This window comes from Pungitius pungitius, chromosome 20 (assembly GCF_949316345.1).
Source record: "Pungitius pungitius chromosome 20, fPunPun2.1, whole genome shotgun sequence".
Lineage (NCBI taxonomy): Eukaryota > Metazoa > Chordata > Actinopteri > Perciformes > Gasterosteidae > Pungitius > Pungitius pungitius.
The window spans coordinates 610,080-637,579 of NC_084919.1; the positions used below are offsets into that span (position 1 = coordinate 610,080).

Here is a 27,500-nt window from a genome sequence, read left to right on the forward strand (position 1 = left end):
AGCTGCCCTACGCTCAGACGTCACCTGACCGCGTCACCTGACCCCGTGACCAGGTAAATCCGGGTTTACTCCTCCTCCCGAGGAGGATTAGACTCGTCCGCTGGTCCTAAAAGAGACGAGTCCTAGATGTTGCTGCTAAATGGCTGCGGGAGGCGACCTTTGACCCCGGCCGAGGCCTCCTCCCCGACCTCCTGCTGCCGGACCATGGGCGCCCTGTGCTGGGTGCTGCCGCCGGAGGAGGACGAGGAGGTGCTGGAGGAGGAGGTGCTGGAGGAGGTGGAGGAGGTGGAGGAGGCGGTGAGGTGCTGTCTGAGCTGCCGGCAGCCGGCACACGGCCTCGTCCTGGTAAACTGTAGTACTGAACTGTAGTACTAGAAGGAGGTACTTGTACTACTGTTTTCAGGTTACTTTTTACTTCTCTTCTGAATATGAACCTGTATCCGACTCTTTAGTTATCAACAAATACATTATGTTGTATTTTTATACATTAAGCAGTACTACCAGCAGGTACTGCAGGTTTATTTGATGCTGATACTTGCGTACAATCTGGTATTAGTACTCATTTGTCCTAGTGTTACAGTGATACTACTACAATTGATACTATTGCAGTACTTCTACTTCAGCAAGATAGTTATTTAGATAGTGACAGTGATGTTACTGTAACTAATACTGATGAAGTAATACCATAGTAATACTTCTGTAACCAACCCTTCTGAAACTAATATTGATGATTTTATAGTAATAATAGTAATAATAATACTGTAACTAATATTACTGCAGTAATAGTACTGCAACTATGTAATTGCTGCTGTTAGTACTGCTAGTAATAATAACAGTAACATGATAGTACTACAGTCAGTCCTCCAGTACTACCTCAATCACACGTTGAAGCATTCACATTTTTTTTTGTGCATCTCTCCTGAAGTACTTCAATGTTTTTCTTGTTTCCTCGATGTGTTTTCTTTGTGTAACTTTTATGTTTCACAATCAGACTCCCGAAGGTTTGCTGTTGATTCGTGGTGCATTCACTGACCCCTCCTCACAGTGGTACACGTGGGCGTTGAGTTGTACTTCATGATCCAAACAGTCTGAGCATGAAGAGGAGTACTAGAACATCGTGGTTTTGCTTTGTCCTCAGAGCGTGGAGCGGGTTCACGACCTCTACCAAACTTTCCCAGAGGGCCGAGCGGCGGAGGGCGACCTTCCCAGAAACCCGTACGGCCGAGACGCCGCCCTGCAGCCCCCAAGCCCCGCCCACCTGAGCGTGTGTGAGCGTCTGCGTAAAGTCATCCAGGAACTAGTCGACACGGAGAAGTCCTACGTCAAGGTATGTACTGCAACTGTAAGAGTACTACAGCAATATTACTGCAGTGCTAAGAGTGGTAGTAATACCATGACACCAGTACTTCTCATAGTGTTAGTAATACTGTGATACTAGTACTTCTCATACTGGTAGTAATACCATGATACTAGTACTTCTGAGACTGGTAGTAATACTATAATACTATGAGCTGAACTCTTCTCCCCATCAGGATCTGGTCCGTCTCTTTGAGGTCTACCTGAGTCCACTGCAGAAGGAGAACTTCCTCAGTAAAGAAGAGGTACAAACTCACAAACACCTGAGGGGACGAGGCGTTCAGCTTGTTGTTGTTGTTGTCGTCTCTGACTCCCCCCCCCCCCCCCCCACTACCATCCACCCCTCAGATGGAGGCATTGTTTGGAAGCCTGCCGGAGATGTTGGACTTCCAGAGAGTTTTTCTTCAGACGCTGGAGGAGAGGATCGCCTCCTGCCCTGACTTTGGCCACCTGGAAACTCCCGGAGAATTCAAGGTGAAGAGGTGGAGGTCAGCAGGTGTCCGCTGGGTTCAACCAAACTCCCCATTTAAAGGTGTCTCTCTTCTCTTCCGCGAAGCATCTCCTCTTCTCGTTGGGAGGATCGTTCCTCTACTACGCCGACCACTTCAAGCACTACAGCGGCTTCTGTGCCAACCACCTGAAGGTGCAGAAGGTCCTGGAGAGAGGTGAGAGGTCCTCAGACACGCTCCACACCTAAAGTTATTCACCGGGACTTTATTATGGACTAAAGTCTCCACTTTCACAGCCAAGACAGACGGAGCCTTCAAGTTCTTCTTAGAGACCAGGAACCCGACCAATCAGCACTCGTCCTCTCTGGAGTCGTACCTGATCAAACCGGTCCAGAGGGTCCTGAAGTACCCGCTGCTGCTGAGAGAGCTGGTGTCTCTGACGGAGGCCGAGAGCCCAGAGCACACTCACCTGACAGGTACACACTCACCTGACAGGTACATACTCACCTGACAGGTACACACTCACCTGACAGGTACACACTTACCTGACAGGTACACACTCACCTGACGGATACACACACTCACCTGACAGGTTCACACTCACCTGACGGATACACACCGTCACCTGACAGGTAGACACTCACCTGACGGATACACACACTCACCTGACAGGTACACACTCACCTGACGGATACACACACTCACCTGACAGGTAGACACTCACCTGACGGATACACACACTCACCTGACAGGTACACACACTCACCTGACAGGTACACACTCACCTGACGGATACACACACTCACCTGACAGGTACACACACTCACCTGACAGGTAGACACTCACCTGACGGATACACACACTCACCTGACGGATACACACACTCACCTGACAGGTAGACACTCACCTGACAGGTACACACTCACCTGACGGATACACACACTCACCTGACAGGTAGACACTTACCTGACGGATACACACATTCACCTGACAGGTACACACACTCACCTGACAGGTACACACTCACCTGACGGATACACGCACTCACCTGACAGGTACACACTCACCTGACAGATACACACACTCACCTGACAGGTACACACTCACCTGACGGATACACACACTCACCTGACAGGTAGACACTCACCTGACGGATACACACATTCACCTGACAGGTACACACACTCACCTGACAGGTACACACTCACCTGACGGATACACGCACTCACCTGACAGGTACACACTCACCTGACGGATACACACACTCACCTGACAGGTACACACTCACTTCAGAGGTACACACTCACTTCAGAGGTACACACTCACCTGAGAGGCAGCTGTGTTGAGGTAAACAGGTGTTCTTCCCTGCTCGTCCACTCAGAGGCGCTGAGAGCGATGGAGAAGGTGGCGACTCACATCAACGAGATGCAGAAGATCTACGAGGACTTCGGCTGCGTGTTCGACCAGCTGACCGCAGAGCACAGCTCACCTGACAGACAGGTACGCGCACACCTCATCGCACACATGTTGGAGCAGCACCCGCCTGTTAGCGGTGGACCTGCACTCATCGCTAACCCCCCCCCCCCACACACACACACACACGCAGGTGACGGAGATCTCCATGGCGGAGTTCCTGGTCCACTCGTCGGTGGTCTGGCTGAACCCTCTGCCCGCTCTCCGTCGGCTGAGGAAGTCGCCGGAGCTCACTCTGTTCGGTAGGTCACGACCCCGATCGGGGTCACGACCCTGATCACACGCCGCCAGGCCAGCAGGGATGTAGCGAAGGTCACATGTCATGTTGTTTGTGTCCTCAGTGTTCAGACGGGCCGTCGTCCTGGTCTACAGAGAGAGCGGCAAGCTGAAGAAGAGGATGGTGAGTCTTTGAGAAGAAGGTTTCATTAACACCTGAAGCTGATAATTTGGTTCCATCAGAAGCTTCTGTGTGAAACCAGAGGTTTCATCTTCATTATTTTACATCTTTGTACCTGTTTGTTTTCCTCTGATGTGTCGACAGGCCGCCTCCCGCTCAGCTGACCTGGACCCCTTCAGGTTCCGCTGGTTGATCCCCGTGTCGGCGGTTCAGGTCAGACCAGCCGGCGTCACAGGTCAGCGACCAATCACGCGCTCCCAAATGCCCCTGCTGGGCGCCACGCATAGGGATACCTTAACCCTAATCGACCCGTGTTCTACAGGCTCGGAGGATCAGTGCGTGTGGGAGCTGGTCCACAGCCGCTCGGAGGTGGAGGGACGACCGGAGACCGTGTTCCAACTCTGCAGCAGGTACGTGGAACCCTGATCAATGAGCCCTGATCAATGAGGCCTGATCAAGGAGTCCTGATCCATGAGCCCTGATCTGAGTCCTGATCAATGAGCCCTGATCAATGAGTCCGGATCAATGAGCCTAGATCTGAGTCCTGATCCATGAGCCTGATCAGAGCTCCTGTCCCCACAGCTTCTCTGGATTATCATCAACGATCCAAGACGAAACGTTTCATTGTAGTGTGTGTGTTCTTGTTTTTCTGTCTCTGTAAGGACCATCTCTTTTTGAAATGATGAGACTGGTTCGTTGATTAATTAGTCGGTTAATCGTCTGGTTTGTTTTCCGCTAACCACATTTTTTACTTGTGGACAAACAAAGACATTTGAAGACGTCTTTCTGTTCCCTTTATCAATAACGTGATGAATAAAGTGTTGTTGCGTTCCAGCGGTTTGGAGACGAAGGCCAGCGTTCTTCGAGCTCTGCGCTCGCTCCTCAGGGACAGAGCGCCGGCCGGCTCCGTGAGGAGGACCAGGCCGGCGGCGGCCGAGAGGAGCAGCTCCTGGAGGAGGCGGCAGCAGAGGAGGACGCCTCCTCGTCGGGGGGAGGAAACCTGCTCGGAGCCTCTGCTGCCCAGCCGAGCCGCCGCCGACCTGGCGGGGAAGAGGACCAGACTCCGCTCCCTCACCGGCGAGCTGGAGGCCCAGCTGCAGAGGCTGAACTTCACCGAGCAGGAGGCGGAGCACCGGAGGAGCCAGGAGCAGAGGCGGAGCTCCAGTCTGAGACGGTGTCCTGGAGGAGAGGTCCCGGACCTTGGTGGCTTCATGGAGAGAGACTTCAGCGTTCAGAGCATGACCTCCATGATCAACGAGGACTGCTTCTACGACCCCACGCTGGGGAGACAGACGTGCTAACGTGCTAACGTGCTAACGTGGCGAGACTGAAGCTTCAAGGCTACTGGAGCTACACTCCAGATGCCGGAGACCTTCCATCAGACCCGATGGTGTTTTCTGACCTCCATCACCGGGACGTTCTGGTTTTCACTGCAACATTTCTGAGTGACGAACAAGCTCTCGTCTCTCAAGATGCTCACAGACGACGGGAAGAAATTAAATTCCAACAAAACCACGGTGTGTTTTCTTTAGAAACACCCGACATGAACTGGAATGAAATCATAAATATCAGGGGGTTTTCTCTCCTACTGTTACTGCAACTTGTTAAAATTTGACTTCATTCTAGACATTCAAATTAGCAGGTTAAATATGATTAAAAACATTTGTTTAAATAACTACATATATTTTCCCCAAAAATCTAATGTTAAATATAATTTTAAATAATAAATCTTAATATCCTTTAAATCAAAAACTGAAATCCTTTAATAATAATAAACACAACAATGATAAAATCCAGAAACGAATGTATTGATTCTATCTTTTGAGACTTATTTGTATTTTTAACACATGGGTTATAATATAAAGACTCAAAGCTGCATTTCCTGCAGTTTGTATTTTTTATGAAGCTCTTTTTCCGATGGATAATTTAAGATTTTACTGTGAGAAGACTTTTTTAGTATTTTGTTGCACTGCCTAAACCCGTCTTTATATTTTCATCGTATTGTTGAAAATGTTTTACTTGTACAGTTTATTCTCATTTATAGTTTTTCTGTTTAACAGATATTTTCATGACATAAGCAGTTTGGAGTTAAATGTGTGGAGCTGCTGGATCACAGCCTTCTTATTTATATGTTTAGTTTTGAGACAAGTATTTGGTAATATATTTTCTTAAACATTTGTGTACATCTTTTTTTATGACTTGTTGCTGTTAAAATCCAATAAATCAGGACTTCATGAATATTAGATTTTAAATGATTATTTGTGAAATTCCACTCCAGGTTTAAAAATGAAAAACAAGTTGTAATATTCTCTGCGTTTCCCTGGCAACAACCACATTAGTAACGTTACATACCTTGGTTGCAGTTTTGACCTGCCAGGACTACAGGTTCAGATTAGCGTGAAGCTCAAATGTTGTAAGGAGCATCAAATGGAGATATTTTAGTTTTGAACTGTACATGGTCGAGATTGACAAGCGAATTAGCTGAGTAGCCAGCTATTGGTACTGTGGAGGTAGTAGGCTAACACACTAGCTAAGGAGGGCTAGCTAACTAGCCAGCTCTTGGTATGGTGGAGGTAGCCGGCTAACACACTAGCTAAGGAGGGCTAGCTAACTAGCCAGCTCTTGGTACTGTGGAGGTAGCCGGCTAACACACTAGCTAAGGAGGGCTAGCTAACTAGCCAGCTCTTGGTATGGTGGAGGTAGCCGGCTAACACACTAGCTAAGGAGGGCTAGCTAACTAGCCAGCTCTTGGTACTGTGGAGGTAGCAGGCTAACACACTAGCTAAGGAGGGCTAGCTAACTAGCCAGCTCTTGGTATGGTGGAGGTAGCCGGCTAACACACTAGCTAAGGGGACCGTGTGTGTGTGTGTGTGTGTGTGTGTGTGTGTGTGTGTGGGTGTGTGTGTGTGTGTGGGTGTGTGAGAGGTTTGTTTCTCTTCTCCCAATGAGACAAATTGATAAATGTATGAGTGTGTTTTTCCTTAATCTTCTTGTGTGGCTTCACTTGTGCAGAGACGACATTTTAAGAGGTAACGTGTAACCATGTTACTATAGGAATCGAAATAAATTAAAACCTTTGCAAGACGCATAAAGGTGTAGTTGTTTGGCTCAGCTTGCCACTGATAACGATAAAATATATGATTGATCAGAAGAATAGATTAAATCGCAAATTACTCATTATTATACACATTTTGTATTGTTCTATTCTCCCTTCTATAAATTCCTTGTATGTTTGACATATTTTGGTAATAGATATTTCCTGATTCATGGTGCCTTCTGGACAACATAAAATAATCTGAATATCAGGCTGTAATATAAAGAGATCAATAAGAAATCAATAATCTGAGACAAAGAAAAACCTGAAAATATGAATTCAACTGCATGTGTGTGTGTGTGTCTGTGTGTGTGTGTGTGTGTGTGTGAGTGTGTGTGTGTGTGTGTGTGTGTGTGTTCAGCTGAGATAAAGCAGTCCATTTATATTCCTGTCTGGGTGCTGATTGATGTGTTGATGGAGCCCCGAGGGGGAGATGGTTTGTGTGTGTGTGTGTGTGTGTGTGTGTGTGTGTGTGTGTGTGTGTGTGTGCGTGTGTGCGTGTGTTCGTGTGTGTGTGTGCACATTTCTTCCAGATGCTTTGATTCGGCTCCAAACCATTATCTGTGTGAATGGGGGGGGGTCAAAGGTCAAACTGTCTGGTTTAATGTGAAGCTAATTTAATTGGCATTGACTGTGAGGTGGAGAATGTGGAGGAATGACTTCATCATCTATTTATATAAAACCCCTTTTCTTGATCATTTAATGTAAATATCCAAAGAAACGTCCACTTTTGTGTAATTTTACAAATTAATTTTTGAAAGAAAAACAGCTGTTTTATCACATTTTGTCCTTTGTTTTTTTTAATAAATTGTATTATGTGTTTTCTGACATTAAAGAAGATTATGACTAAAAGAATAAACTATAAAAACTGATTAGGTACAAATCTTTATTTAAAAATACAAATGTTAAAATCAAAGCAGCTAAAAGGTGGCGTTTATATTTACATTTAAGTTACAGATTGAAGATTTAAATTCAAAATTTCTTTGAAAGAAAAAAGAAAAAACAGGAAAGAAATATAAAATATAAATGAACAACAAAACAGAAGTTATTTACAAATTAATTAATTAATAAACAAACAAAAATAAAGTAATCAAACCAACTAAAATGGAAACATGTAAAAAACATCTAAATTATTAAAAAGAAAGATAATTAATGATCAGACAAATGAAAAAACAAAGAATGATTCAATAAAGCTAACCTGATATCAAAATAATTTTTTTTGGTAAAATTTTGTGAAATGAAAATTACAGGTCAATTATCAAATTGTGAAATAAAGATGAAAGAAATAAATTTCAACATTATTAAATAAAAATAAAAATAGCAAAACATAAATATAGCAGCTATAACCCAAATGTTATCTCTGTGTACATCAAATAAAACCACAGATGAAGCACCGAATAAGTATGACATAAAAACCTAAATATACCAGCTTTAACCTCGGTGTTTGTCCTCTGCAGGCCTTCAGGCTCTAATAGCCCCCCCCCCCCTCGTTTCCCATGAGGCAACAGGGGCAGCTGATGTTGTACAGAACCTCGCTGTGTCTGAACATCATCGCACATTTAAAGGGACACGCCGACACACCTGGAATAAGAGCTCCTTAAATTATTATCTCATCAAGACTCCTTTTAACTATTTTTATCCCTTTATAAACAATCAATCACAATTCAATCAAGAGATTAGAAGATAATGAAAATCATTTTCAACTGTTTCCAATTAATTTCTCATTAAGACCTTGACTTTATACATAATATATATTCAATTGAACGTCTTTTATTTAGCATTCATTTTTGCAGTGGAGAGCGGCAAAGGATTCTGGGAAATAAGCTGCTTTCAATTTAACGTCTTCTGGAGGAAATCATTTAACTTAAAAAGAAAAAGGCTGTAAAGAATGTGACGTAATTCTTTAGACTTCGAGTCTAATTTAGTATTTTTTTAAATGATCAAATAAATGTTTTTTTTAAATGTACTTTATTAGAAATTAGAAAAAGGCTTTTGTGCAGTGATATTTTTTAAACATCAAATATGATCAAAAGCACACTGGAATTTTTATTTTCTGTTTCAGTTTTTTTTTCACTTGAAATCAATATCAGTTCAAACCAATATATAATATATTTGTTAGTTCAAACCAATGTATCATGTTTATTTTTTTGGAGAATCGTTACTTATTTATTTGTAATAAATGACTTGTTATAATTCAACAATGAGTAATAAACCAACCGATGCATTGAAAAAATATAAATTGATTAATATCTTTTGTTTTAAATTGAGCCTCAAGCTGAATGAATCCACTTTTAATGATAATTTAAATAGTTTGTTCCTTTCAGAGAATCAATTAACTGATTACAATCAAACGGCCTTTGACCGAGCGGATCAGTGAACCAATTATTTCTTTATCTTCATGCGAGGTTCCCAACGCGAGGTTCCGCCCCCCCAACAGGACCCTTGAAACCTCTTTGTGAACATCCCATAATAAGCCTCCAGCAAACGGACTCGTTGGAGCTGCAGAAGCTGCCGATGACCTCATCGCTCCGCGGGAAACTCGCTCTTTGCAGAGTTCGTGTTTGTTTTGGCGTCCGAACGCGACAACATCAATCAGGTGGTGGCGGGCGGCGTCCCGGGGGGGGACCTGTGTTCCTGGTTTGGTGAAGGCTGATAAGACCAGGATTATGGTAATGACGGGCTGACGGAGCGCCGGGGTCCCGGCGCAGCCCGGCCGGGTGGGCGGGCCCGGGCGCTTATCAGCGCGGCGCAGAGGGGGCGATTCTTCACACGGTCACATGACGGGCGACACTGCGACTCCCACTGCGGAGCGGCTGGCTTTTCATCACCACTCTGAGGCGACGACCCGCCGGAGCGGCGCTGATTGTTCCAGAGGCACAAATGGTCCCCATCGTTATCAGAGGCCATCAGGACGAGCTCTTACCTCCTCGCTCAGGACCATCAGCACCATCCGCAGCATCAGGACCATCCGCAGCATCAGGACCATCAGGACCATCCGCAGCATCAGGACCATCAGCAGCATCAGGACCATCCGCAGCATCAGGACCCGGCGTCCAGCGTCCAAAGCAAGCGGTCAGAACGTCCTCCTGCGGCGTACCCCGCCATCATCTCATCAGATAAGAAAACGCTGCTATGCGGCTCCTCCTCTGACCTTCAGGTGAGAAACTGAAAGCCAAGTTTGGTCGGTTCGGGTTTTGACAAAAGAAACAAAAAAGGAAGGGGGGGGGGGCGCCATCTTTTCCAGGACGCAGAATGGGATGGAACTGTATGCACGGTTGCCAAGGAGACGGCAGGCGGAGGGGCATTTGAAACACCTCGCTGTGTGCTTTCCATTCTCTCCGCCTCGTCCTCGGGAGTCGCTTCGCGGGGCGAGAGCTCCGCCTCCTCCTCCTCGCCGCCTCCTCCTCGCCGCCTCCTCCTCGCCTCCTCCTCCTCGCCGCCTCCTCCTCCTCGCCGCCGCCAAACTTATGGTCTCCTGGAGGTCCGAGCGGGAGCAGAACTTCTCTCTGGCGGAGCTGCTGCTTGTAAAAGAAACAACCCGGAGGGACTGCGGCTTTAAATGGACATAATGGAGTGTCAATGATCACCACTGATGCAGGCAATCAGCGCCCCCCCCTCACCCCCCCTTAAATAAATAAATAAGAAAAGGCGGCCTCAGCTGTGCGTCCGTCACGCTCCCACGCTCACTTCGATTCTCATCTCTCGTCTGGTTGCAGCTCGCTGGAGCCCGGCGGAGGAATTATCTGCTGTCAGGAGCTGACGGAGGCGGGAGGCGGTGGTGGGAGGGGGGTGTGGGGGCTGTGGCGGCTGTGGGGGGGTCGAGGTGCAGGGGAAGCTGAGCCATGCTGTCCACCGCCCTTCAGATCCTGGCGTTCGCCCTGGCGCTACTGGGCGTCCTCGGCGCCACCGTGGCCACGCTGCTGCCCAACTGGAAGGTGAGCGTCAACGTGTGGGGGGGGGTCATGACCCCCGTGTCGCGGATGCAGGGCCTGTGGGTGGACTGCGTCTGGTTCAGCTCGGGGGTCTTCAGCTGCACGGTGAAGAGCTCGCTGCTGTCGCTGCCGCCGTGCCTGCAGGCCACGCGGGCCGCCATGGTGCTCTGCTGCCTGCTGGCGACCTTCGGCCTCTGCCTGGCCTCCCTGGGCCTCAAGTGCACGCGCTGGGGGGGCAGCCGCCGGGCCAAGGGTCACACGGCCATCGCCGCCGGGGGCTGCTTCGTCCTGGCCAGCGCCCTGGGCCTGGTGCCGGCGTCCTGGTACACCAACGAGGTGATCGCCGCCTTCCTGGCCACGGACAGCAGCCGGTACCAGCCGGGGGGGGCCCTGTGCGTGACCTTCCTGTCTGCCGGCTTCCTGCTGGCAGCGGGGGTCATCTTCTGTCTGTCCTGTCCCGGAAAGAGGACGGGGCGGACCGACCCCCCGTCCCCCGCCGATCCCGAGCCCCCTGCTGCGCGCCCGGAGGACCGGCGGAGGCGGGGGCCCCCCCCGAAGAGGACCGCGTGGAACACCACGGTCCGGCTGCAGAGACCTCCAGAACCCGAGCGGGACCGGAAGGGCCGCATGTCCCCCTTCAGACCCCCCCACAAAGACCTGAAGGACAGCTACAGCCTGCAGGAGTACGTCTAGTCCTCCCGGGGGGGGGGGGGGGGGGGGGGGGGCAAAATGTTGGAACTATATCTCAGACCAGAAGACAAAACAATATAGAAAAAAGCTGATTATCTACAAAACAATATAAAAGCATCATTTTCCTTCATCGTAACAAAATGAACAAAAATCAACGTGTTACTGCAAAAAAATACAACAAGCGAGGTTTTATCTCAAATCTGTGGATCAAATAAAATAAATATTTTTAGGCTAAAATAAAAATGTGGTCACAAAAACAAAAATCATCCAAAACTACAAAGTGTTGGCTTCAATCCACAAATTTCCACCACAGAAAGCTGATAATAATATTATATATTATAATAACGTGTGTTAAAAAAATAATACTTTCCTGCTTCAAAAGAATTATTTTGCTCCTCTCCTCCCTTTATCTCAACTCCTCCTTCGTCTCCTCCTCCTCACGTCTTTGGCTCTTCAAACCTTTCATCTAAAGTCCTGTCCGTCTTTTCTCAGCAGCACAAAGAAATAACGATGCTCCTTGTTTTCCCATCATCCTCCCAGCAGGGCTGGATGCACACAGACACACACACACACACACACAGACACACACACACACACACACACACACACACACACACACAGACACACACACACACAGAGACACACACACAGACACACACACAGAGACACACAAACACACACACACACACAGACACACACACACACACACACACACACACAGACACACACACACACACACACAGAGACACACACACACACACACACACACACACAGACACACACACACACACACAGACACACACACACACACACAGACACACACACACACACACAGAGACACACACACAGACACAGACACACACACACACAGAGACACACACACAGACACACACACAGAGACACACAAACACACACACACACACAGACACACACACACACACACACAGACACACACACACACACACACACACAGACACACACACACACAGAGACACACACACAGACACACACACAGAGACACACAAACACACACACACACACAGACACACACACACACACACACACAGACACACACACACACACACACACACAGACACACACACACACACACACACAGAGACACACACACACACACACACACACAGACACACACACACACACACAGACACACACACACACACACAGACACACACACACACACACAGAGACACACACACAGACACACACACAGAGACACACAAACACACACACACACACAGACACACACACACACACACACACACACACACACACACACACAGACACACAAACACACACACACACACGCACACACACACAATCCTCCAGCTGAAACCCTGAGCACCTGAAGGAGGCGGGCCCTCTTCCTTCAACGAGCTGTCAATCACACTTTCCAAGGCTGAAAAAATAACGCAGTTGCTGAAAAACCTGCAAAAAAAACCGATTATAAGAGAGGACATTGTGTTGATCAGTGATGTTTTAGGATTAATATAGAAAACACATGTTTGTAAATCCACGCATGAGCGAAGAAGAACAAAAAATAAGAAACTTCTGGATTCATCACTTTTAGAAAAACACGTTTTATACAACTGAACCGTTCAGGAGATGATTTAACTGTGTGTCTTTTTATGTGTGTCTCTAACTATGTGTGTGTTTATCTGCAGCTCAGGCTTTGCTTTGTCTGTAGTGGTGGATTAGAGACGTATTTGGTGGAGAAAGGACTCGTCCTTTCAGCAGGTTTACAGTTGAAGGACCGAGGAGGTGAACCATGTGTCATCATTCAAACATTCTGAGTGATTAACCAGCAGGTCCATTTCTTTCTTTGATCAAACTAACTCACATTAATGCCTTTACTTGCTGAGCAATAATACAGAGCAAAAGCTTTTAAACGAGGTTCACCTCTTTCAGCCGCTCCGCACGTTTTAAAGTCTGAATGTAATCGAGCAAAAAACCAGCGGAAGATTCTGGATTCACTTTTTAGAAGAATAAAAAAGGTGTTTTTATCATGTTGACAAATAAAAGACACCCTGATACCTTCACGTGGCTCTTGCTTCAGTTTAATTAAACACACTGATGGTTCAAGCAAAAATAAGTTCGTTATTGGTCATTTGCGCACGCTATAGAGGGGGCGGGGCTTAGCTCCACGGAAGCCATTTTATTTCCACCCGCGACCACAGAAGAAATGTTCTGCTATGTCCATGGACCTCAAAGAAAAAGATGGGGCAACGCGTCATCTGACTCTCGGTCGAATATCCAAAAATATTTTGTCAAAAAAATTCATGAACAGTAAATTCACAAATGTGTTAAAAATGCAATGTTGAAGAAATGTGGTCGAAAAATGTTCACATCTATTAAATAAAAAAAGCCATGGAAAAAAGTCAAAGGATATTAAGTCCAAAAATATAATTGGAAAAAAGAGTCAAGTGGACAAAAAAAGGTAAAAAAGTACTGGGTCAAAAAAATCGGGAAACGAAATTTGGACGAAATGTGTCATGGAAAAAAAGTTTGAATGAATGTCTAGTTCTATTTGATCGAAAAAGTTAATGCGAAAGAAAGTCAAAATATATCAGGTCAAAAAAAGTCTAAATATATTTGGTCAAAAAATGTTTTTAAAAAAAGTACTGGGTCAAAAAAAATTCTAGATATACTTGATCATAAGATGCTGTAAAAAAAGGTCAAAAACCTTCAGTCAAAAAATTGAAAACAAAATATATATATATGGTCTGAAAATGTAATGGATAAAAGTCAAACAATATTTGGTCAAAAATATCAAAATCTATTTGATCAAAACATTGTTGAAAAAAAAGTTAAAAGAATATGATGTCTAAAAAGCCACCCACCAATAGAAAGACTTCTCATTCAGCCCCACTACATCCAAACTCTACTCGTAGGTTTTCATTTATAGTTTGTATACAAAACTATTTTTTGTCTGGGTAACAAACACACAAATATACTGTCATACTTTGGAAACGTGTCATAGCAAACATAGTGACGTCACCCTGACGGCCTCGCTGAACCCAAACAAACAACCGTCTCGTCTCCGGAGCAACGGCGTCACAATCTCGCGACAGCGGACCCTCGTCATTTGAAAGAAAAGAGAGCGACGCCTGAAGTCAAATTATGACAATGAGTTACCACGAAAAAAGTGAGTTTCTTGACTTATTTTTCTGCCTAGACGCTTGTAAACTAGCGGGTCAACAACGTTTGATAAATGATGATCTTTCGTGTCAATGTCCCGGATGTGTGAAAGCGGAGCAGCCCGTGAGTCACCGCGTCAGAAACCCCTTACACGCAGTCGAGATGCAGAGATCGCGACGTTACGTCGCCGCCATTTTGTTTCACCCGGAGTAAAGAAATCAACGCTGAGAAGCACCGGGCGAGAATAATTTCCTTTTCCTGGATTACCATCGACGCGGCGAATCTGCATCGTGCATCCACGTCTAGATCCGCATGGTACGTAAACACCGGGCTGACCGCTCGTGCGACGGACACACGCGCTGTTTTATTAGTGTGTGTTTGGTCAGTATTGGCAACAGAGCAGCTCGTACTGGTTAGTCTTAACAGCTAACGGTACATCGCTAGCCGTCATTTTGTGGGATTCGTGGACCCGCGGAGGTCTATGTGTCACGGGTGGATCTGTCCACACCGGTCTCGCAGGAGGAGAATTAAACCTCCAAACGATCACGCTCAGGTGTGTGTTTAGTTGAATATAAACGGGTCGCGTCCAGACTGCGGCCTGAGGTCCCCGCACGGTCCCGCGCCGCCAACGTTAGCTAGCCTGAACTGACGTTAGCTCCGGCTAGCTAATGCAGGCGTGGTGCACGCCGTGTGCACGTTTACGCGCTATCTGTCAGGTTTGATTGAATGTTTTGGTTTGGTGTGTCGGTGGGACACCGGGTGCCCGCGGGCATCTTTTGGGCGTCACGTGTCAGACGCTGAATACCGCCATGTCTTTGCCACTACCATGTTTACATTAGCTCACATTCAGAGCCACATGTTCATTGCATCCTGTGTCACAACTACGACCCAGTTAAGACGTCTTTAGGGAGGAGGGGGGGGGGGTCTAAGGTGTGCGTTGGCGAGGTCGGTGCCGTCTGGGAAGGTGGTGTCTAACCGAACGTTAATCCGTGGTCACTGGTGTCCACAGATGTCTGCAGACATGGCCACAGATCACGTGAACGGGAACGGCACGGAGGAGCCGATGGACACCACGGCCGAGGTGACCCGCTCGGAACACTTCCAGGCCCTGCTGGAGGCCGGGTTGCCCCAGAACGTGGCGGAGAAGCTGGATGAACTTTATGTAGCAGGTGAGCAGACGGGATGAGGGCTGTTCTGCCCTTGTCTCATAGTCACACACACACACACACACACACACACACACACACACACACACACACACACACACACTTGTCAAAGGTGGGGGGGTGGAGTGTCTAATTGATTTTTGGAGCTATGGAAGTAATAGTTTTGTCTTTTAAAGTTAAAGCAGCAATGCAACAATGTGCAAATACCCAGTTCAAGTAAAGGCCATGTATTCAAAATAGTAAAAAATACAAATATCAGCATCCAGAGGTTCCTCAATACCAAAAGTACTGTTATGCAGAGCACCCTTTTTTCAGAATGTTGATTACCTTTAAAGGATAATTGATTTGATAATGTCAGTTTAAGTTTTATTTTGCTACATTTTGTATTGATGTCTTCAAAATTCTTTAATACAACCATTTATGATTGGTTTGTATATTTAAATCTACAGAATAACTTCAATAAATTTAGTGCAGTAGGGTCTGAGTCCTGCTGCCACAGACTCACTAGAGCACCCAATGGGATTAATCTTCTGCTTATAAGAATCAATAGATGCTCCATGTGCAGCGGTTATTATTGGTGTCAGCAGCCCTCCTCTCATAACGTGATCGGCCTCAGAAAGGAAACATCACTCATCCCTGCAGTTGTGTAGTTGTTAAAAAACAAAAAAGTGAGTTGTTCACTGTAAAACAGACGCTGTGAGCTGCAGAGTGTTGGAGGGAATAAGTAACTTTGATTCACGTTAAAACCTCAATTAAATCAGGAAGTCAAAATAAATAATTAAAAACCCACCTTTTGACCATAATTCTTCTCATAGAAGTGTTGTTCCTTCAGGTCGAAGTACAGTCATGCTGTTGAGTCCAGAGAGTTTGATTGAGCGGGTTAAAGTGATGCAGCTGGTACCGAGCAGCGTGGAAACCAAAGACCAGGAAGGGTGGCGTTGTGCAATGATTACTTATCAATTAGTTCTACTCATCTGTAACTACTTCTGATCATCAAAGCTCGACTCCTCGATGTGTGAAGAAACAAAGTTTTGTCCTGTGATCTATTTTTGCTGCTGGGTTTGAGCAGTTCTGTGATTTGACCCATGCACGTCTTTTAAAACTTAAGCACTGCATGTGGCTGTAAAGTATTAGATTTGATAAACAATCGTTTAGCTCTTTCTGGTACAAATCTACTATTTGGTGGCGTGTGCAGCTGCATGAGTCATGTGTGCTTTTGTTTCTCCATGCTAACCTGCTCAGATGATCATGACTGTTTTGAACTGTTGTTACCTGCTATTTACGTTCATTTGTTTGTGCCCGTCAGGCCTGGTGGCACATAGTGACCTAGACGAAAGAGCTCTTGAAGCTTTGAAAGAATTCAATGAGGAGGGAGCCCTGCAAGTGCTGGTTCAGTTCAAAGAGAGCGACCTGTCACACGTGCAAGTAAGTTTAACAGCGTCTTTTATTAAAAACGCTGCTCTTCTTTGCACCAATTGCTTCTCTAAACAGTAGGAGACGACCTTTTAGTTTTTCTGACAAAGTGCGTCTCTCTTCCAGAACAAAAGTGCCTTTCTGTGTGGGGTGATGAAGACCTACAGGCAGAGGGAGAAACAAGGGACCAAAGTCTCAGACTCCACTAAAGGACCAGACGAAGCCAAAATCAAGGACCTGCTGGACCGAACCGACTACACACTCGACGTGACAACGGGCCAGCGGAAGTATGGCGGCCCCCCACCGGAGTCTGTGTACTCGGGGGCCCAACCCAACATCGGGACAGAGGTACACTGTACACTTGTTTCTTGAACTGGATTCAGACACAAGCCCTTGAATGGTGTTCTGGTCCCGATGCTCAGAGAGATGATTGGTACATTGGGGGGGGGGGGGGAAACCTGCAAAAGATGTTACCTTTTTCCTTTAGATTACAAAATGTAAAACAAGGCCACCATTGATGGAGGAGAATATGTGTGAATGTGTCAGAAGCCTTCAATTTGAACTGTGAAAGACGGCGTTGTTCTCAAACATTACAGTGTTGTTCATCCTTTTAATGGTTTTATTCCCTTTCCCCCCCCCAGATATTTATCGGGAAGATTCCCCGCGACCTGTTTGAAGATGAGCTGGTGCCTCTCTTTGAGAAGGCGGGGCCTATCTGGGACCTGCGGCTAATGATGGACCCGCTCAGTGGGCTGAACCGGGGCTACGCCTTCGTCACCTTCTGCACAAAGGAAGCGGCCCAGGAGGCGGTGAAGCTGGTACGTTTGGATCTTCTGTTCATGAATAGCTTCACTGAACCCGAGCAAAAGCAGCGCAGGCACGTAGTCACAGGGTCACATTTGTTTGATTCTTACTGAAGTTATTTTGTCCTTTTCTTTGTAGTGCAATAATCACGAGATCCGCCCGGGCAAGCACATCGGGGTGTGCATATCAGTCGCCAACAACCGGCTGTTTGTGGGCTCCATTCCCAAGAGTAAAACCAAGGAGCAGATAGTTGAGGAGTTTGCTAAAGTCACAGGTACCTCCTCAGGTTGTCTTTCATGGGTCGGTGTGCTTGTGTCTGGTGACACTGTGAATAAACCCTGGTTCCGCTCACAGAGGGCCTCAGTGACGTCATTCTGTACCATCAACCCGACGACAAGAAGAAGAACCGCGGTTTCTGCTTCCTGGAGTACGAAGACCACAAGACGGCCGCGCAGGCTCGCCGCCGCCTGATGAGCGGCAAGGTGAAGGTGTGGGGCAACGTGGTGACGGTGGAGTGGGCCGACCCCATCGAGGACCCCGACCCAGAGGTCATGGCCAAGGTGAGCTTCGACGGCGGGGAAGGATCTCCATGCATTGAACCTGGCTGACCTCGGCGCCGTTCACTTGTGCAGGTGAAGGTCTTATTCGTGAGGAATCTGGCCAACGGCGTCACGGAGGAGCTGCTGGAGACGTCCTTCAGCGAGTTCGGGAAGCTGGAGCGCGTCAAGAAGCTCAAAGACTACGCCTTCATCCACTTCGAGGAGCGGGACGGCGCCGTGAAGGTGGGCTTGTTGAAGAGAACCGTACGTGGCCGAGGTTGTTGAAGCAAACGAGGACGTTGACAGATTGTCCTCTCAGGCGCTGGAGCAGATGAACGGGAAGGAGCTGGAGGGAGAAGCCATCGAGATCGTGTTCGCCAAACCGCCCGACCAGAAGCGGAAGGAACGAAAAGCCCAGAGACAAGCGGCCAAAACCGTGATGTACGAAGCCGCCGCAGTAACCGCTGGCTTTCTGCAAAGATCCGAGTCTGATCTCTGCACGTTGTTTCCTTTCACCAGGTACGACGACTACTTCTACTACTCTCCCCCCTCCCACATGCCGCCCCCGGTCAGAGGGCGGGGCCGAGGGGGCAACCGGGGCGGCTACTCGTCCTACCCCCCCGACTACTACGGGTACGAGGACTACTACGACTACTACGGCTACGACTATCACAACTACCGCGGCGGCTACGACGACCCGTACTACGGCTACGACGACTTCCAGGCGCCCAGCCGGGGGCGGGGCGCCAGCCGGGGCTCCCGGGGCGGATCCTCTCCGGCCAGGGGACGCGGCGGCGCCGGCGCACCCAGAGGCAGGTCCAACTTCTCCCAGCGGGGCGGGCCCGGACCGGGCCGCGGCGGGCGGGGAGCGAGAGGAGGCCTGCAGCCCAGAGGGAGAGGAGGGGTACGTGGTGCTCGGGGCGGCCGCGGTGGAAATGTAGGAGGAAAGCGCAAAGCTGACGGGTACAACCAGCCTGATTCCAAGCGTCGCCAGACCAATAATCAGAACTGGGGCTCTCAACCCATTGCTCAGCAACCGCTTCAAGGGGGGGATCATTCCGGGAACTATTCCGGTTACAAATCCGACAACCAGGAGTTTTATCAGGATTCTTTTGGCCAGCAGTGGAAGTAAACCAGTAGGGCTTTGACAACAAACCACTGGTTTGTTGTTTTTTGTCTTTTTTTATGTAGAGACTTGATCTGATTGGCTCCCATACGGTTGCCAGCCTTTTTTTTCTCTCTCTCCTCAAAAATTGGTGACATCTGGCAAGATATCTTTTTGTACATATTTTAATAATCCGCTTGGACACAAACCGTAGTCACACTCCCACTTGTTACTGGCGAACTGGTTTTCTTCATCCCTCCAACACCCCCTTTTTAAATTTCTTTAAAAAAAAAAAAAAAAAACCAAACATACAGGATGTTTGTTTTAAAAGATTTTCCAGAAGGTTTTTAGATGCCGACATGTGCTGGAGCTGAGTATTTGGCTTTTAGCTTTCTGTCTGTTTTTAGAGATTCTGGTTTCCATGTTTTAAATAGCTAACGGCAACAAAGCATATGTCTCCTAAACTTGTATTTAAAAACAAATGAAATACAATTTGTATTGTCACAAAGTAATGCGTGTCTTGTTATTGGAAAGAAGAAAGAAAAAAGAAAACGGGGCGATCGCAGTCCTATTTTTGGCTTTACATTTTGGCTTGTATTCTTTGCTGTTTGTCTGCTTTAATAAACATACACGCACAAGTGTACAAAAAAACTTCAAATTGTGTTGCAAATTCATGTTTCGGCAAATTCTCTCTTCAAATTGCCTTGAAATTGAAAAGGCGTTCCTTGTGGAAGAAAATGGACTAAAGGTTTGCCAGTGTTGGCCCCAGCGTCCCTCTGCATGCCCCCAAACCCCCTCCCTCAATAGTCGCCATCTCACCTGCTCTGTGTGGTGACATGCTTCATCCTTTTAGGAGTTTTCTCATGTCCAAAAAAACCAATTGGTGTCCTAAATTCACTGTCAATGCAGCGTTAACAGCCCCCCCCCCCCCCCCACTCCCCTCCCAGTGAGTCTGCCATTCGAGTCTCCTTTTGTTAAAAGTTGGGGCGGGAAACAAAAAGCACAATTTGATTTGTTAATGTCTGAGCAGCTTCTCCTGGTCCCAGAGGATGTTCCTCGCTGCAGAGGCCTGGCTTTAATCTGGCATGTTGGTGTGGAGGATTGTTGCTGCTCGCATGACTCTCTTCCATCTCTCCCCCCCCCCCCCCCCCTCTCTCTGCCTGTCCAATCATGTCTCTTTTCCAACCGCTGCACCTCGTTTTAATTCACTGTTATTTGTGGTCCTTTTGAGATGTGCATGTTTAAAATAGTGTGTGTGTGTGTGTGTCACTAAACCTGCAGGTGTGTGTAGATGTGACATGATGCTGTTTTCCAGTTCTCTAATTGCTTCCTTTTGTTACCTGACTAGCAGGAAAAAGGGGTCGAGGCCGGTCCTGCCGCGTCGCTATGAGGACTGACCGGCGTTTGGCGTCACACACACACTGCCAGCTGCCCATTGGATGGAATGGTAAGGTCACCTGACTCAGTGGTCCACTGGTACCAGCCTTTGTTTTTTGTTTTTTAAGGAGCAGATCTCCTTGAAAAACACCGCCATGTTCAAAGATAATCAGAGCAGAAATTCTTAAGCTTGCTGTTTCTGTTTTTTAGATCAATTTATAACAGACCCCCCCCCCCCCCCCCACACACACACACACACACACAAATTGCCCCATTTAAGTCTTCCTTAGAAGTTCACGATAGACCTCCTTCTGGACAAGTCTGCTCTTGAATGCAGATCAGCTTGAGCTCTCAGACTACACGCTAATGAAGGACAAGACGTGACCTGTGACCGGACATCCCAGCAGCCGGGTTCTGTTAAGAACCCCCCCCCACCACCGGGGGGCGTTATACGCTACCTCACTGAAGGACTGTCCACTTTGGTCCTTGAGATACGCACAGCCAACATCAACGCAGCACTCGATGAGTTTTAGCTCGTCGGTGGAGACCTGGTTGTTGGTCCTCAAGTCGCCCTGCAGCGGCGTATCAGGGTGCAAGTACGCGTAGCGGGATAAATGTGTGGTTTATTAACAGCATTATTATTGCACCCAGGTAGAGTCTTGAAACAGGAGCTGGCTGTTGATGTAGTTTACAGACGGATGGTTTTGTAACTCTTGTTTTTCTGTGAATTATCAAAGTGTCTGTAAACCTGCAGACATGTTCTTGTCTTCCACAATGGGAAACTGTCTTTATTTTCCTTTGTGGCCATCGATGTGAAGGCAATGTCTGCACAAACATCTGTTTATTTTAATTGTATTTTTATTTCGGCGTGTCAGCAGATGTGAAAGAGCATGAATTTATTTGAGTTTAGGAATCAAGCTGAATAATTCATCGCTAAAGCTTGTTTCTACATTCCATGTTGTGCATCGCCGTCAACTAAAACAATGGAGTCACGTCTTCTCTGTCGGTGTAGATGATTATTTAGAATTTAAAGGAGTAAATCCACCCCCCATATTTGAGGTATATTTTATTTTTGCAGCGGTCACAAATAATTATCTATACAGTATTACAACGATTTCTAAAGCTTGTAGCGAAGACTTGGCTTTGTTGTTTTTGGCAAATAAAAATCAGTTTAAATTCCTAGAATATCAAACGAGTCATTAGAAGTTCTAAATGATCAGTTCATCATTCTGTATCTTTATGTCATCACATCCCACAAAGAGACACAAACCCAGAAGGTGTTGCTTCGTCTCGTACTTCGCTGTTTGAGACTCTGGGAACTGTAGGAAGTTGAGTCGGATTTCTCCTTTTAACTTTTTTTTTTTTTTTTTACCGGTTTTGAAAAAAACGACAATTTTCTTTCTAGTATTGACTCTGTTCTTTCACCAATTTTTAAAGGTCACCAAGTATGTGTTTGTATGTGTGTGTGTGTATGTATATTTGTATACGTATGTATATATTTTTATATATATATATTTATATAAATGATTGTTTGATGTATACACACATATATAAGTGTGTGTGTATAAAAAATGTTTTGCTAACAAGTGTTTGCATTCTTGCAAATGAATTGTTTTATACTGTACAGTGAGGTAAGGTAAACCTATTTTTCTAATAAAGTTATTGACTTTGATCTGATCGCATGTGTTTGATTAATTTCCTGTAAATCTAAGATCTAGTTTATAAAATCTGAAGTTCCATTTCAAGATTATTTGGGGTCTTTTTCCATATTTAACAATGGTTGGATTGAAGTAGTGGACAATAAAACAATTTTGGATTTAAAGAAATGTATTTAAAGTCCAAATCAAAGAATTAAAACATTTTATTTTCCATAAATTGTATTCAAATAGTAAATCGGTCATTGGAAAAGTGTTCATTTGTATTTCAGTCACTTGTGACGTGTGGAAGGCTCAAACGGAAATGACGTGGTTTGGATTTAGGGTTGCCATGTCCGTTTGCTGAAATACGTTTGAAGCTTTAAAATCTTTTTTTTTTAAATGCCTGGACGACATTCCCAGAAGGTATTTGCGTGTGATTTAGTAACGTTAAATGTTCATTATCAGATTCCTTACACTTTGTTAAGAAATAAATTTGTAAGAAAAAAAATGAAATTGAGGATTGGAGAACAAACCGAGGTTTAATGAGCGATGTGGCAACCCTGCGGCCGATTAGAAAACATTCCATCTCAGCGAAGTCGGTCGGGACTTTCAAATAATAAAGGAAAACGTGAATTAATAACTTTAGGAGCTTTTTAACATGTGACTCGCTGTCAGCCGAAGCCTATGCTGATGGACAGAAGGTGTTTATATGAAGAGCTGTCGCGATAGTGTCGCTGTAAGTATTTTAGAAACGAACAGTGGACGCTAGTGTCAGTTCAGCTAACCAACTTAGCTACGAGAGCTAAGCTAGTAAGTTAACAGCTATGTCCAAGAACATTTAAAATCACGCTTTTACAATTTAACTTCACTTTAATACGATGCTGAAACAGACACGACTCTTCATTATAAACTACGTTGACAGTTTTTAATAAACTAATAGCTGTCAACGGGTCCTCTACAGAGGATGGCGGGGATTAGAACGTATGTGGGTCACGTGACGCGAGGACTGAAGATTGACGCCATGAGGGAAGCCGGACGTCAGTATCCAGTGGTCTGCTTTGTGCTGCTGTCCATGGTGTCAATGACTGTGCTGCTCAACAGGTAGTGGAACAAGTCAGCGAGTCCTACTGGGAGCGTTCTTACTGGGTCTGTTAGTACTGGGAGCGTTCTTACTGGGTGTGTTAGTACTGGGAGTGTTAGTACTGGGAGCGTTCTTACTGGGTGTGTTAGTACTGGGAGTGTTAGTACTGGGTCTGTTAGTACTGGGTGTGTTAGAACTGGGTCTGTTAGTACTGGGAGTGTTGGTACTGGGTGTGTTGGTACTGGGTGTGTTGGTACTGGGAGTGTTGGTACTGGGTGTGTTAGTACTGGGGTTAGCGTCTCCAAGTCAGCGGCTTTTTTGCTGTTTCTTCCTCTCGATGATTAAAAAGCCAGTTTGTACCTGCTGCTTCAGGTACATCCACATCCTGATGGTGTTCTGGTCCTTCCTGGCCGGAGTCACCACCTTCTACTGCTCCTTCGGCCCAGAGTCTCTCCTCCCCAACATCCTCTTCTCCGTCAAGCCCCGGAGTAAAGTAAGTGTGGGTTGCTGCGGCAACGGATCAGAACATGATCTGAAATAGAAAATATAATAATAATACTAATTGGATAAAAGCGTGAGCTAAATGAATGTAATATAACTGACTTTCTTTCTGCCACTAATAGTAATTATTGATCATTGATGATCCATGTTGGCAGATCCAGATGTGTTTGATTATGACAGCTGGTCTACAGCACTTCATCTTTAACCTCCCTCTTCCATTGTGTTCTTAAAAACACTCAATTAAAACAAGTAAATAAAAGATTATATTAATTTAACTTTATAGTTTTAGTGCGGTCTGAGAGTTTGGTGATCCATAATGACTCTAATGTCTGGGACTCGTTGTTTTCCTTGGGCAGCGGCGGCGGGAGCCGGCTCTGTTTCCTCTGGGTCACAGCTGTGCCGTCTGCGGGAAGGTGAAGTGCAGCCGCCACCGGTACGTCACAAGCAGCCATCACGTGGTGGCATAGATCTATAAACAAAGTGTCAATAGGATTATTCACTCAACATATTGTCCTTTGTGATGAACAATTTACTGAGATCATGTAGAACCAGAACCGAGTGCGCCCCCTAGTGGACATGGTGAAGCACATCACTAGTTTAATATGTGAAGCCACAACGTCAACCTCTCCTCCCCCAGAGAACAACAACAACAAGGTGCTGCTTTGTTTCCTTCAGGCCGACGCTGCTCCTTGAAAACTATCAGCCGTGGCTCGACCTGAAGGTTCCTTCAAAGGTGGACGCGTCTGTAGCAGAGGTACCTTCATCCCTGGATCACCTGATCCCTGACAGACAAAGAGACTTTCTGTTTTGTGACATTTACTTCCGTGGCTGCAGGTGTTTGAGTTGGTCCTGGAGAACTTTGTGTACCCGTGGTACAGGTGAGAGGACGTTTCAATTCTGCAGCGGCACCACGCAGACGTTGCTCTGAACTTCCTCCTCTGGTCCTCAGGGACATCACGGACGACGAGGCCTGCGTGGATGAACTCAGGATGACCTTTCGCTTCTTCGCCTCGGTGCTCGTCCGCCGGGCTCAGAAGGTTTGTGCAGCTCATGAGAGCTCTGCTCTGTGTCCTGTGCTCCTCCCTCTTCCACTGAAGCTGCTGCGCGTCTTTCTGCAGGTGGACGTTCCCGTCGTGTTCGCAGACAAAGTGATGAAAGCCGCCATGAAGCACATTGAAATTATTGCAAAAGCTCGAGGAAAAGGTGCGAACATCGTTAGCGCCTGCAGTCGCTGACTTTAGATGTTAAACATTCTTCATTCACTGATGTTGATTTAAGGAGAACTCTGAACCTGTTCAGCATTAACATGCATCTACTCGGGTAGATGAAGGTGTTTCCACACGTCTTCTCCCATCAGTGGACCTGTGTGCGTCTGCAGTGAAGGACTCGGCCGACCTTCAGCAGGCGGCTCTGGACCAATACGGCGACGACCTCCACATGGCGCTGCGCAGCCGGAGGGACGAGCTGCTGTACCTGAGGAAGCTGACCGAGATGCTGTTTCCCTTCGTCATGCCGCCCAAAGCCACCGACTGCAGGTGGGCGAGAACCTGAGGATCCGTCCAGGATGCAGCCTGCTCCACGTGCAGGAGTCTTATTCACATATAAAACATCAGCAGCACAGAAGCAAAGCATTTTAGGAGCAAAAAAACCCATCCAGGATGTTTGGACCTCAAGTCCTTTAATGTGTTTGTAACCAAAAGAGAAAAAACATGCTGCTGAATGCTCTGAAGACGGTTCTTCTGCATGGTGTTTATTCCACAGTCTTTAGTTTACTAATGTTGTAAACGTTCTGATCTCCAACGTTCCTGCACCAAACAGAAGGAAAGGCCCCAAGCGTTTGGGGATGTTTATCACAGTAGATACTGTTGGGTGGTAATGGTCCACACCTCCTTGTGGCTCTGCTCAGGTCTCTGGCCCTGCTGCAGCGGGAGGTGATGGCCGGATCGGTCCTGCTGCCCACCATGGACTTCATGGCCGACCCCGTACGTAGAGTAACTCGTACTCTAAGAGACAGAAGACGTTCAAACCAGAAAACGGGCTAATTTAAAAGATACTTTTGTCCAACAAGAGGCTTCTTCGTGTCGTCTGCTGAGTGTGAAATAACAACATTAAAGTTCTCTCCGTCTTTCAGGACAACGTGAACCTCATGGTGCTGCTGTTCGTGGACAACTCTCCGGTAAGTAAACAGATGGCTGACGAGGTGCTTCCTCTTCTCCAGACGTCCTAACGCTCCTCTGTGTCTCCAGCCCGAGTCGCCCAGCGACCCTCCCTCCCCCTTGGTGCCCTTTTTACAGAAATATGCCGACGTCAGCAGCAAGAAGCCGTCAGTGAGTAACGAGGAGTTAATCTGTATGAGGAACAAGGAGAAAGCTGCTAATAGTGATCCATCATCTCCGCCTGGGTGTCATCTCATCTTCAACTAACAGAACGTCCTCGTCTTCAGGTGCTGAAGTTGGACCTGAAGGAGATCCGGGAGCAGCAGGATCTCCTCTTCCGTTTCATGAACTTCCTGAAGCAGGAAGGAGCCGTTCACGTGCTGCAGTTCTGCCTCGCTGTGGGTAAGGAAGCCGGTTGGATCTGCTGAAGCAGCACAACGGGGGCGCAGCGGCTCCTCCCCCCGAGGCCTTAACGCACTCTTCCTTCCAGAGGAGTTCAACGATAAGATCCTGAGTCCAGATCTGAGCGACTCGGAGCTGCAGCGGCTCCACGGCGAGGTGTTGCACATCTACGAGACCTACTGCCTGGACGAGAGCATCGACAAGATCAGCTTCGACGGGTTCATCGTGGAGGAGATCAGGAACAGTAAGTATTGGACGCTGGGAATCTGCAGTGGGTCACGTGGGACACGAGTCGGCAGCATTCTTCAGACCACGGCGTCGAGTCTCTGCTGAGGCGGTTGCCACGGCGACAGGAGGCCTCGGGCCTGTTTACTTTGTCCGGGTCGGTTTTGGTGCTTCGGTGTGAAAAGGAAAACGTTTCTGAGCTGCAGGTTGAAACTCAAATAGTAAACAAAACAGGATTCTTTTTATTGGCCATGAAAACATGGGACTTTTTCAGAATAAAAAAGAGAATATTTCTAGTGACTCCTGCTTCATGAGCCCAGAGGGATGGAGTTCGGCGTTTGTGGAGTGTTGCATCATGGGAGGTGTAGGAACAAGAGTTTGATCCACTTTAGGTCGTCTGCACTCTGTAGAAGGTGTGTGTGTACCCGGTGAAGACCATGTGTGACCCCCCCCCCCCCCCCAGTCGCTGTAGGTCCATACGGCGACGTGGTGAAGCTGCAGACGATGCACTGCCTCTTCGAGGCGTACGAACACGTCCTGTGTCTGC

The 27,500-nt window shown here is 46.9% G+C and overlaps 4 protein-coding genes across 12 annotated transcripts in view; all 4 read left to right on the forward strand.

Moving 5' to 3' along the window:
- The window catches only part of LOC119195346 (rho guanine nucleotide exchange factor TIAM2-like), a 17,148-nt gene extending 11,107 nt beyond the window's left edge, over positions 1-6,041 (forward strand). The window contains exons 11-22 of the mRNA XM_062559761.1: positions 1,046-1,053; positions 1,112-1,327; positions 1,533-1,601; positions 1,705-1,830; positions 1,913-2,021; positions 2,102-2,281; positions 3,187-3,305; positions 3,412-3,520; positions 3,620-3,678; positions 3,820-3,910; positions 3,998-4,085; positions 4,511-6,041. Coding sequence (XP_062415745.1) covers positions 1,046-1,053; positions 1,112-1,327; positions 1,533-1,601; positions 1,705-1,830; positions 1,913-2,021; positions 2,102-2,281; positions 3,187-3,305; positions 3,412-3,520; positions 3,620-3,678; positions 3,820-3,910; positions 3,998-4,085; positions 4,511-4,976 — 1,640 coding nt within the window. The 3' untranslated portion in view covers positions 4,977-6,041. The remainder of the gene's footprint in view (positions 1-1,045; positions 1,054-1,111; positions 1,328-1,532; positions 1,602-1,704; positions 1,831-1,912; positions 2,022-2,101; positions 2,282-3,186; positions 3,306-3,411; positions 3,521-3,619; positions 3,679-3,819; positions 3,911-3,997; positions 4,086-4,510) is intronic.
- A 4,553-nt stretch (positions 6,042-10,594) lies between these two features.
- On the forward strand, positions 10,595-11,416 carry LOC119195360 (claudin-20-like). Its single transcript, XM_037450223.2, has one exon. It carries the CDS (start codon positions 10,612-10,614, stop codon positions 11,392-11,394), a length of 783 nt encoding a protein of 260 aa, XP_037306120.2. The 5' UTR covers positions 10,595-10,611; the 3' UTR covers positions 11,395-11,416.
- Positions 11,417-14,491: 3,075 nt separating this feature from the next.
- On the forward strand, positions 14,492-22,623 carry LOC119195354 (heterogeneous nuclear ribonucleoprotein Q). Of its 4 annotated transcripts, XR_009942797.1 has the most exons (12): positions 14,493-14,862; positions 15,557-15,716; positions 17,020-17,138; positions 17,253-17,474; positions 17,768-17,944; positions 18,069-18,204; positions 18,285-18,490; positions 18,563-18,712; positions 18,789-18,910; positions 18,989-19,373; positions 20,923-21,021; positions 21,162-22,623. XR_009942797.1 is itself a non-coding variant. In XM_062559427.1 (11 exons), the coding sequence occupies exons 1-11, from the start codon at positions 14,860-14,862 to the stop codon at positions 20,962-20,964; spliced, it is 1,722 nt and encodes a 573-aa protein (XP_062415411.1). In that variant the 5' UTR covers positions 14,493-14,859; the 3' UTR covers positions 20,965-22,623. The 4 variants fall into 4 exon arrangements, 3 of the variants coding, with proteins under 3 accessions (XP_037306111.1, XP_062415411.1, XP_062415412.1); XM_062559427.1 differs by having other exon boundaries at positions 20,923-22,623; XM_062559428.1 differs by having other exon boundaries at positions 20,926-22,623.
- A 499-nt stretch (positions 22,624-23,122) lies between these two features.
- Positions 23,123-27,500, forward strand: part of LOC119195352 (sorting nexin-14-like) — a 9,241-nt gene continuing 4,863 nt past the window's right edge. The window contains exons 1-15 of one of the 6 annotated variants that reach the window (XM_037450203.2): positions 23,123-23,324; positions 23,529-23,689; positions 24,042-24,162; positions 24,527-24,603; positions 24,846-24,924; positions 25,005-25,048; positions 25,120-25,207; positions 25,289-25,373; positions 25,495-25,705; positions 26,077-26,152; positions 26,302-26,346; positions 26,417-26,497; positions 26,614-26,728; positions 26,817-26,972; positions 27,417-27,500. The exon at positions 27,417-27,500 is cut by the window's right edge and continues 41 nt beyond it. In XM_037450203.2, the coding sequence (XP_037306100.2) occupies positions 23,298-23,324; positions 23,529-23,689; positions 24,042-24,162; positions 24,527-24,603; positions 24,846-24,924; positions 25,005-25,048; positions 25,120-25,207; positions 25,289-25,373; positions 25,495-25,705; positions 26,077-26,152; positions 26,302-26,346; positions 26,417-26,497; positions 26,614-26,728; positions 26,817-26,972; positions 27,417-27,500 (1,450 nt within the window). In that variant the 5' untranslated portion in view covers positions 23,123-23,297. The remainder of the gene's footprint in view (positions 23,325-23,528; positions 23,690-24,041; positions 24,163-24,526; positions 24,604-24,845; positions 24,925-25,004; positions 25,049-25,119; positions 25,208-25,288; positions 25,374-25,494; positions 25,706-26,076; positions 26,153-26,301; positions 26,347-26,416; positions 26,498-26,613; positions 26,729-26,816; positions 26,973-27,416) is intronic. The other 5 variants (XM_037450210.2, XM_037450205.2, XM_037450204.2 and 2 more) reach the window with 5 other exon arrangements.